Source organism: Trichosurus vulpecula, chromosome 2 (assembly GCF_011100635.1).
Source record: "Trichosurus vulpecula isolate mTriVul1 chromosome 2, mTriVul1.pri, whole genome shotgun sequence".
NCBI classification, from domain to species: Eukaryota; Metazoa; Chordata; class Mammalia; order Diprotodontia; family Phalangeridae; genus Trichosurus; species Trichosurus vulpecula.
In genome coordinates, this window is record NC_050574.1 from 291560278 (window position 1) to 291572000 (window position 11723).

General features: G+C 38.0%; 1 protein-coding gene across 2 annotated transcripts in view; it reads left to right on the top strand.

The window, feature by feature from the left end:
* TMEM163 (transmembrane protein 163) overlaps window positions 1–11723 on the top strand; it is a 411947-nt gene that overhangs the window by 265431 nt on the left and 134793 nt on the right. For both annotated transcript variants that reach the window (XM_036744571.1, XM_036744570.1), the window contains exon 3: window positions 10902–10945. In XM_036744571.1, the coding sequence (XP_036600466.1) occupies window positions 10902–10945 (44 nt within the window). The remainder of the gene's footprint in view (window positions 1–10901; window positions 10946–11723) is intronic.

The window sequence follows — 11723 nt, forward strand, 5'->3', positions numbered from 1 at the left end:
TTAGCATATTCTCGCCTATCTTACTGGCCCATAATGGTACATTTGTTTCTTTGACTTATAGGTATTGATTGGACTAAGAACCAAGAAATAGTGTAAGGAAAAAAATCGAGTTGAGGCTGTTATTTAGGTTTGCATTCTCATTGGGTGGAGTTATACAACTGTTAAGGTTAATGAAGGCTGATAATTCTTTATTTAAAAGTAACAGATCTGGGCAACCTAAAACATCAGAAGTAAACCCAGGTTTTCAGATAAAGTATGCCCTGTTGATTGAAGAAATCAGTTCTAGTTATGAATTTTTTTTTGGCTTGGATTTTTCTTTTTTTTGGAAGGGGAAAGTGTGGTAATGGTATCCAGCTAACTGCCCAGTAGTTTCTTCAATTCACTTAACCTTTACAGAAGTGAAGACAGCTTTCTAGGAGGAAGCAATGAGGTTGGTAAAGGTGAGCCACAAGAGCATTACAAAGTAGAGGATAAAGATAAGTGAAGACTGATCTTTTCAACTACTTGGAAAAACATTGGTACACATGGTGGCCTATGCCTGTCCCTGCTACTAGAGGAGGCTGAGGTTAGTGGATGACTTGAGTGTGGGAGTTCTGAACTGCAGTAGACTAAGGAAGATCAAGTGCTTGCACTGAGTTTGACACCAATATATTGAGGAAGATATCACCAGGCTGCCTAAGGAGCAATGAAATGGAGCCCAGGACAAAATGGAGAAGGTCGCAGTATTATTAGTGATCAGCAGTGGAATCGGTCCTGTGAGTGACCTCTGCATTTTCATCCTGGATGACAGTGAGACTCAGTCTTTAAAAAAAATATTAACTATTCAATGGCTTCCTCCCTAGCCCCATCCTAGCCTTTATCTTTTGCTCTTTTGAATGGCCATGATAGCTACCTTTACAGACATCTACATTGACTTCCTTCCATTACCACCCTGTGTTTTCTTAATCCTACATTTATGGAGAGGCAGAGTGGAGTACTAGAGCACTGGATTCCCACATCTGATACACACTGCCTTGCACAACCTTGGATAATTCACTGAACTCTTCAGTAATCGAGGGCAGCACTTCTTAAACTCCATATGAGGGTGTGTAACTGAATGTGGGGGTCATGAAAAATTTGGAAATAGTAAATGGTTTCTGAACATGCAACCACCAAAAATTAATTCAAAATCAAAGATGTAATGAATCTGAGATGTTTCTAGAGGTGCTTGCCTCTATTGCATTGCACAACTTCACTGAAGACTTGGTTCTGAACAAACAACATGCACACTTTGCACTGCACATGCGATTATGCCACACCATGCCAATGAACGCTGCCAGAAACCCCTCAGCTCAAATTTGAGATTATTATATGTTATGAATTGCAGTGTTTTTACTGTACATACAAAATCATTAAATGAATTTTGGCTTGGGATTAGGACAGAATTTCTAACAGTTTCTGAAATGGCCCTAAACGTATTTCTGCCATTTTGTACTACATGCTTATGCAAAGTGGCATTCTCAGCATTGATGATTATAAAATCAAAATGTTGATCATCTCTGAAAAAAGCTGAAGATGCTCTTTCAGTATTAAATGTTCCACCAATTCCACCAATATTTAATTCTTTATGTAAAAATAAACAAGCATATCCATCTCATTAGTATGCAAATTTGCTTTTGTCTTTAATAAATGGTAAAATTATATGTATAACAAAGAATGTTTTAAAAACATTTCTTTATGATTTATTATCAGTAAATATTTGATTATACCTATTTAATATACCTATATACCTGGGGTTGCGTAAAAATTTCTCGGTTGAAAAGGAGTGGAAAAAGTTTAAGAAGCCCTGATCTAGGGGTAATTCTTTAAGACTATTAGTTATAGTATGGTTGTCAGTCTGAATTGGTAGAAATATTTTCTGTATCGATGGTGCAGGTTGGACATGTCCTTGCTTCCCTAAAACCTCAAATACCTTTCCTAGTGGGGAGAAAGGGACTTTTTAAAGCACAGGAAGGAAGGTTGTAGAAAATTTCTGTTATTTAATGATATATTAGGGTCTCTACATAATCTTATTGTTTTTATTACTATGACTGATACTCATAATGATAATACCATATGGTCTCAGGTCTTGTTTTGATTGTAGCAGATAGATGAACCAAGTTATTAGAGTAAGGTATCTAATCATCTTGAGATCATCTAATGTTTTTGATTGGTTCAAATCAAACACGTGTCCTCTTTAGTCAGTCAACTAGCATTCATTAAGCACCTACTATATTCTAGACACGTGGTATCTCTGGAAATACAAAGAAGTCCCCCCACCACCCCAAACTTCCTGCTCTCAAGAAACCATGTCCAATGTGAGAAACAACATGTACAACTATGTACAAACAAGATACATATAGAATTGTAAGGAATGATTAGAACCTTTCATTCCCTAGAAATTATATAATACATGACTTATGAAATCTAGGGGATCCATACATACCAGAAAGTCTTTTGACTTGCAGCAAATGCAGGAAAATAAATTGATTGTAGAAGACACTATCAACATGAGTACTAGATTATCTTCTAGCAGAAGAAGGGAAATTGAGAGATATAATGGAGAAATTTGTTTCCATAAGTTCAGAATAACGATCAGCAGAATGGGAGACATAATGAATGAGTTATGTTTCACACAGAAGATAATGGGCAAAGCAAGGATCCATCTGGTTTTATCTTGTTTTGAGGTTAGAAATCAGCTAAGGAGCATAAAAGTTAAGTCTTGCTTGGAATGCTCATGCGTAATAAGCTTATGAATATTAACTTGTTCTCCTCTGGGAGGACTGAAGGTTAATTTTAATGGTCATACAATGCATGTAGCAGGAGGGGGGCATATCAAGGGAGAACTGTGTAGTAGGCGTATCAGACAGTTGTGTACCCTGTATTATCCAGCCAATGGGGAGACAGGGGAGGGACTTTGCAGTGGGGTACAGGTTTTTAAGGCTTGATTTTGTTTCTATAGGGAGGGTGTGTCTATTTTAGGAGACATATCCACCACTTGAGTTGAGAAATAAATTTATCTTTTATCTTCACTCCTTCAGAACCTGAATGAGTTATTTCTCACAAGAATAAATTGGGAGTAGAGGGAAAAGTAGAGGGAAAGCACTAAGATTAAGGTGCACTGGGAAAGACTTCTTGGGAAAGGTGAGATTTCAGCTGAGACTTGAAGGAAGCCAAGGAAAGCTAAGGCAGAGATGAGGGAGAGTATTTCAGGGGTGTGGAACAGCCAGTGATAATGCCCAGAGCTGAAAGTAGTAGTGTCTTGTTGGTGAAATAACAATGAAGCCAGTCTCACTGGATCAAAGAGTATGTGTTGGGGAATAAGGTGTGAGAAGGTAGGAAGGAGTCAGGTTATAAAGGGCTTTTTAAATTATTTGATGCACTGAAGTTTATCCTCTGTCTCTCTCTGTCTCTCTCTGTCTCTCTCTCTCTCTCTCTCTGTCTCTCTCTCTGTCTCTCTCTCTCTCTCTCTCTTTCTCTGTGTTCATATGTATGATATGGTCAGACTTGAATTTTGGGAAGATTAATTTGATAGCTGAGCAGAAGATGGATTGGAGCTGGGAAAGACTTGAGGCAGGGAACCCAAGGAGCAGACCTTTGCAATCTATTTTTCAGTTCTGAATACCCATGATTTGATGACTCAGTTCAATCCAAAGCACATATAGTAAATACCTCTACGTGCAAGGCACTGATGTTACAAAGGTTTAAGAAATCTCAGTTCTAACCCTCAAGAAATCTTTGGGATCCTAAAGGAATTCTTCCCCTAGGGAGAGTGTAACATGTACAAAGGAAATAGAATAAGGTAGGAGGTGATGGTAGCAAAGCAAAAATCCAGACAGAGTGGTTTGGAAAAAATTGAGGAAGGAGGGGACATTTGTAGATGGTTAGGGGAAGTGGTGCTTGACCTGAGCCTTGAAACAAGAGAAAGATTCTGAGGAAGGAGGACATTATCAGTGTAGCATATGCAGGTGAGAGACCAGTGCATTGAATTCAGGGAATCCTTTTTTACTCTTTCCAATGTGATAGCTGTTATGTAGGATCAAAGGATTTTTAGAAATTGAAGGTACCTTAGGAGATCATCCAACCCCCTCATCTTACTGATGAAGAAAGTGAAATCAATCTTTTTTCCTTGTGTCTCTTGCTGTAATAATTGCCTGAATAAAATAAAAATAAAAGTACAGATGCAGCTAGATGGCACAGTGAATAGAACACCGGCCCTGGAGTCAGGAGGACCTGAGGTCAAATCCAGTCTCAGACACTTGACACTTACTAGCTGTGTGGCCTTGGGCAAGTCACTTAACCCCAATTGGCTTTTCCTCCATCCTCCAAAAAATACTATATATTTGCACATCACTTGAATTTTCGGAACATGTTCTTACATATCTGGGTCCCCCAAACAATACTGTAATCTGTTGCCCAGCCTCAATATTATCATTTTGAGCTGACCACATTTCAAAAGGCTGTTCATCAGTCATTGAGAATATTGCTTGTGAGTGATGCGAAAAGCTTCAGTCATTAGATCTGGAGGGGACAATAGAATTCATGAGGAAATGGAGGTTGCATTTTATGCTTAAGAGCTTTCCACAGATCCTGTAGTTCTCTGGTTTAAAACTCAAATTTCCTATTCTCTGCACCATAGCTATCTAAGTCTTTGTTTTTCTCCACAAAGAAAGACTTATTAACTCAATTACTTATTCCTCTGAATGAAGACTGCATAATATATCCTGGGAGCTGCAAGTAGTCAGGAGAGGGACTCAGGGTTTTTGTTCTCTGGTCTTGTCGATTCTTCTGATTGCAAGCTACTGGTGTAGAAATCTTCATCCACTCTATTATTGCAGATTGAAAGCATGTACAGTCAACTCATTTATTATGATTGCAGCGTGGAACAACCTATTTACCCATGGAAACTGTTGATCACAGCAACAAGCTGCCATTGCTGACCTGTCAAATTAAGATTAGGATATGTGTGGGGAGATGAGTAAACAACAAAGCTACTTTCATATACTTATGCTGTCCTCTTTAGTTCCTTTTTAGGGAGGGAGAAGGGCAGGTGTTTGTGATATAGTTAGGTACAGAAAGGGGAGAGTGAGTGAGAGGTCGGTAACTAATTACATAAGTTAATAATGTAATATCATTGGATGAATCAAAGTACAAGAAATCATAAACAAATTGAACAGAATTTTGTAACCCTGTGCAGTAAATTGGGCTATTCTTAATTCATAGTGAGCTGGGGCCACCTTGGGCTAGTCAATGGGATGTGCCAAAGGACACTGTCCTGAAACAATAAACAATTTACCAATCTACAGTGTGTTTTTAAAATTCATTTCCTTTTACCCAATGAAGTTAGACCAACAAGGAGTAAATGAATGAGTAAATAAATCACTAATCTTCAACTTGTCATAAGTGGTAATTTTACCTTTGGGGAGAAAAGAAGGTTTTCAGACAGGTGGGAAAAGGAACAAAATCAACTCTGAGCCTCTAAATCTGCTATCCTCATTTATCTGAGCCCCCATCTAAAGTGAGTATATTAGAGGGTTTTTTTGTAGATGGAAGAGTAACATAGCTTTGTATAATGCTGTGGTCTAGGATCTGAGTGATAGAGACAGTCTAATTAAAGAGAGATTGATTTATTAACAGAGCTTTACTGGTCACATAATTTAGCAGCTAGAGGTGTTGTGGGGCCTGGGGTAAAGCAGAACTGCTGAGGCTCAAGATAATTATTGCTTGACTTTGGACAGCTTGACAGATGGGTCTTCATTGTTGTTATAAATCTAGCCTGCAATTGAAATTGCCTTCGTTATTTAATAGGGTTGAATGGCACATTGCTGATTGTGACATCACAATTCTCTGAAACACACACTGTCATCCTGCAAATTTCTAAGTCTTTGTCCTAAGCCTTCTCTTCTGCTTGTTTATTCAGCTGCACAATTTACATGTGGTTTTTATCCCAACAATGAATCCAGTCCATCTTCCAGCTGTCCTTCTGTTTGAATTTGGAGATTCCAACTGGCATTCTTTCTGGCACAGTGGGACTCTGCCTTAGTTAAAGAAGGAAGGAAGGTCTGTTCTTTAACTAGAATGGGATAAATATTTGAGTTAATTGTCTGCCCTACTATTTTACAAGAATATATAGATAGACATCTATATACACATGCATATGTATATACACATATCTGTGTAAAATCTATTAATGTCATTTTATCTATAATTTTATGGATACAAATGTTCCATAATTTATATATATTTATTCATAATATTTGTGTGTGTGTGTGTGTGTGAGAGAGAGAGAGAGACAGAGAGAGAGAGGGGGGGGGAGAGAGAGAGAGAGGGAGAGAGAGAGAGAAGAGAGAGAGGTAGAGGGAGAGGGAGAGAGAGAGAGAATGAGAATAGAGAGGAGGGAATAGATGAAAGAGAAATCCAATTGAAGGAACTGCTAACTAAATATTAGAGGTGGGAGAGCAAGAGAGAATACTCAGTGAGTACTCACACTAAGGCCTTTGCGAGTGAGTGTATGTGTGTATGTACATGCATACCCACACACAATCTTGTATTCATATCTCTCCTTTCATGCATTGAATGAAAATTTTGGGCCAATAAAAATGTTAAACTAGAGGTCACAAAGGTAGATCATAACATTTTATATCCCTGTCATCCTGATTCTTGTGAGACTTACAGTTAAGTTGAGGGATGTGTATGTGTCACACATATGAATAATAGACAAGTTTATAAGGGAGATATTTCATATTATAGTATATATGTGTTACATATAGAAAAGAAGAGTAAGGTAGTTTGTTGTAGTACATTGAGAGCCAAATCTGGGTTCTGCTACTTATGACCTTTGTGATCTTGGGCAAATATCTGGGTCCTAAGGTCCTCATCTGTAAAATTATCTAGTTGATCAAGATGACCTCTAAGGTCCCTCAGAGCTTTAACTCTGCTCCTATGATTTTGAGCTCAATTTCAAACATGCTGAGCTTCAGGTGTTTATAGGGCAAATGGTGGAGATATGAGTTGGGAACTTGGGAGAGAAGTCAAAGTTGGTGATTTAGATGTAGGAATGATGTAGAAGTAATAACTGAAGCCCTGCTATTGAGTTAGACTCTCAAAGATGGGACTATATATAGAGAGGACAGAACAGCATAGATAGAACCTTGGGAAAAAATTCATGGGGGTGGTGGTGTCTGGAAAAGAAAGAATATTAGGGAAGTAGAAGAAGAAAGAGTGTGGTCCTTTTGAAACCAAGGGTAAAGAAAGAACCCAGAGGAGGTGGGTGTCCAGCAAGTGCAACAGAGAGGCCAAGGTGTATGAAAACTGATAGTTGGTATTTCGGAGGTTATTTGGTAATGCTTTGCAAGAGTACTTTGAGTGAAGTGGTGAAAGTGAAAGCTGTATTACAAAGGGTTGATCAGAGTTGATGGTGAGGATATGGAAGCATCAGGCATAGACACCTCTTTAGAAAGGTTAACTGACTTCGTTAAGAGGAAAGAGATGCCACAGTAGTTCAATGGGGTGGAAGGAATAGGAAATTCTTTTACAATTTTTTTTTTAAGGATTAAGGAGATGAATATTTTGCATGCAATTGGGAGAGAATCAAGCGAGGGAGGGAATGAAGAATATATGAGGGAACAATTGGTGGAGCTAATATCCTAGCTGAGGTGGGAAAGTATAAGGTATAGGGCACAAATAGAAAATAGCCTTGGGGGCAGGTATAGAGATAACATCTTACATGAAAATAAGTGTTGTATTGCTTCTTTTTTCTTTTATCCTTTTTTATTTTTTACTATAAGGAATGACTCTCCCTCTGGCAGGGGCAAGTGGAGAAATTCAGCTGGAAATATTGGTAATGTAAAAACTAGATAGAAACACACAGACATAATATTTAAATGTACATATACATATATGTAAAATGTATGTGTATATGTGCATATATACACATGTATGCATATATGAGGAAAGAAGGAAGAAGAGGAATAGAGGAGGTGAGATGGAGTGAGGTGGAGTTGTCCTCATTAGATGTTCATAGCTTTCCTCAGTAAAGGAGGAAGCTGAGGCATCTGTTGTAATTATGTACAGAGGTGAATTGGAGGAGGGGATTTCAAGAGAGAGGCAAAGGTTGGAAACAGTTGCAGTGGGTAATTAAATAAGATTAAAGTATGAAGATTGGCCAGCTGATGTAAACTGTCTTTATTTTCCATGTGCTTCCCCAATGCATGAGGCATATTTAATGTAGATGCCTCTTGGGGGCAGGACACATTTTCTAAGCTTTAGTGGCAGAGAAGCCTTTGAAAATCCCCCCATGGGGCCCTGTGATTTTATTCTAGTCTAATAAATCCATATGGGACAGAGAGGTCTATGGCTCCAAGTTGCTGTAATAGAGATTGAATGAACCTAGCTTGGGAGTGGCAGGTGTGATAACTTCATTACCACAGATCTCTGAAATATTCATTTTCACCAGGAGAACCAGCTTCAAGGGGGTGGTGATGGTGTTTGAGGGGAAAGTGAAGTTCAGCCTCCATGTTAATTAATGGCTGGTTCATTTATTGTTATTGCCAGTCACAGAAGTAGTTTAAGGTCAAATGAGTACTGGTCTCTTGTCTGTTCTGCATGACTCTTTTCACAGAGCCACCCCTCTAGCTTTGAGTTTGGGGCTCCCAGTGGCTTTTAATCACCACTCTTGGAGGCTGAATTTAAATGTTTTCTTGATGTCAGAGGTGCCATATCTCATTATCTCATCTCTGAGCGTTCTTCCTGGCCACAGCCTGATATTATTCAATTGAAACTTATTTTTAGCCTGAAAAGTGGTGAAAATGTGCTCAACTGAATGATCCAGTTTGACCTAACTTTCTCAGTAAGATTTTGACCTGCTTGAGTTTAACCCAGGGATGGAACAGGAATTTGTTGCATCAAGTTGTGCACCAAAAGGAAAATATAGAATTGCCATTCAAGGTCCTCCCAGAAATTTGGAAAGAGACCCAATTGAGTTCTCTGTGATAAGGCTCTGTGCTAATGTTTTCCTCTTATTTAATAGAGAAAATTGGCTTTGGTGTTGATTGAAAATTGAAGATTCTGTGGATAAGATGATCCTTAGGGCCCTTTAGTGGGTCTTTGTTCCTTAAGAGATTCTTAGCATCTTTTCCTTTCTACTTCACAGAGGAAATGATTGGAAGTCAATTTTTAAGAAAAATGGAAATTTTAAGCCTTCTACACTATTAAGAGCTCTTGGGTAAATTGTAATACCTTTAGTAGGATTATCACATGAGGTCTTGATTGATAGAAAAATATTTCATTTTCCTTTCAGAATATCTCACTTTTGAAATGGCATCGAAGTAGATATTTTAACTGATTCAAAAATGGTGTTTTAATGTGATTTTGAATATATATGAATCATAGGTATTTGACTCCAAGAGACTCCACCACACATTAACAATAGTCTGTCTATATTTCTAAAAAGTAGCACAGTCTTCCATATTTCCCTCATTTTCCAATACACTGGAATGATATGAAGGTATAGAATTATTCAGGTTATAAGTTAATTTAAAAACATGTAATAGTATAGCTTATATTGTAAATATAGCCAATAATCTCCCAATAGTAGGCATATCTTATCATTTCGCTGAGTAAGACACAGGTTATATATATTTTAAAATGCAGCTGAGGCACTGCATATAATCAATTAGAGTGTCCAGAAAAATAATATGTAGAGGGAAAAGAGAAGTTATTCTAACTAGTTTATGCAAAAATAGGGACAATCTGCAATAACTTTTAGTTCCAAATCGTATTTTCTTCTTGCTTTGATTTGGTACAGTACAGTGCTTCTATCTTATGAAAGGAAATAAAAAAAGGCTTTAATTATTTATAATAGCATAGGAGCCAGCATCCCTTTTCATTCAAACCAAAATGGTTGGGAGATAGATTGTTTTTGTCCTATGAATCAGCATCTTTTGCCACTCCTTACCCTGCCACCAATCAGGACTACTATTACTTCAATTGGACCTTTCCAGTTCCTAGCCCTCTACCATCTCTCAATTCACACCTCCAGGCTCTCCTCCTTTTGCCAACACAAAATAAAAGTGGGTTAACACCCTGGCCTACCCTTTTCAAGAGAGTGCCAACCTCTAATATGTCTCATCTTAATATAAGCCTCTAATATAAGTCTACATGTGTAGACACGTGAAGCTTAAATGAATTTAACTAAGTTACATTGTTAAAGTGGCCAACCTGCCCTGAGCAGATTGTACAGGTATTTTATAGATCACAGAATTATGTAAAAGTTTCACCAAATGGGCTTACCAAAAAACCTCCCCCAAAACACAGGAATAGCCATGTTCTTCCTTGACCCATTTTCCCCCCTCTTTGAATGTATTTGTGACTTCTAGATTGTAACCTTCTGGGGACTGAGACACTTTTGTATTTAGGGTTAGCTTTGTAACGTGTCTCAGTGTGCCTGTTCCTGATTGATTGCTTTACAATCTAAAATCCTGACTGATTGCTTTGTCATCTTAACAACTTTTATGTTCAACACTGAGTTCCTCAGTGCATGTTTGTCTGTGTGTGTGTCGATTTTTGATACCCAGATTGTGAGTCTGATTTGTAATGAAATATTTTTCTTCTATTTGAGTGACCTCAAAATGTACTACAATAGGACATTGCACACTGAGAAGTAAGAGGATGAGCAGTGTCCCCTTCCTAAGAATAAACCAAGATGAAGCCTCTGGGTTTCTGAGTTCCCCAATTTGCCTAGGTACCTCATTCGTCTTTGTTCTCTTGGTGGTTTTCCTTCTGTGTTTTTTTTTCAGGCTACTTCTAATGACTATATTCAGGATGAAAGAAAATATCCCTAACAAGGTTGAAATTATTCTGAATAATATTTTCTTTCTTTTTAGCTGTCTCCGTAATGAGGTACAGCGCCTCTGCTTTTGGGTTTGCTGTAAGTAATTTGAAATGTCCTTTTATGCTGCTTTGCCCCATTATCTGAGCCATGTAATCTTGCCATGGACTCTATAAATATGGGTGGTCAGGATGCAATAACTCACTTTGAGAAGATCAGCAATGGGGACTATCTCAACACACAGTTAAATACTTTAGTATTCAGAAATGCAGAATACCATAGCATTTAGCAATAGAATTGCTTTTGAGACTATATTCCCAGCCATAAGTGAAAGTGTTTTGATATTTCACTCTGGGCAGATGACCATCTCTCAATTAATGATAAATGCTTACTTTCCTGTAGCCAGTTTCTGGGATGTTTTAGGATTTCAGTTTTTCCTTGCATTCCCTAAATTCACTGTAGGCTTGAAAATTATATTAATTCAACAATTCTCTGGTTGAATGTGATTCCTCTCCTCCCTCCCCCCAGCCCAAATAGGATCATACTTAAGAGAAAGATTAGGTCTGGCTTAGGGTTGGTTCTAAGTCACTTCCCAGGGGAAGCATACACTTCTGAAGGCCCAACCCTTATTTGCTTTAGACTGAGCAGGAGTTCATAAGCATTTTTGTGTGGTGGATCCCTTTGGCAGTTTGGTGAAGCCTGTGGACCCTTTCTCAGAACAATGTTTTAAATGCATAGAAAAAATAATTAGGATTACGAAGGAAATAAATTATATTGAAAAACAGTTACCAAAATATTTTTAAAGAAAAAGCAAGTTTATAGACCCCGGTTTCAGAACCCCTGCTCTAAAACCTAGTTTAAGGAATGCTGAGAGCTA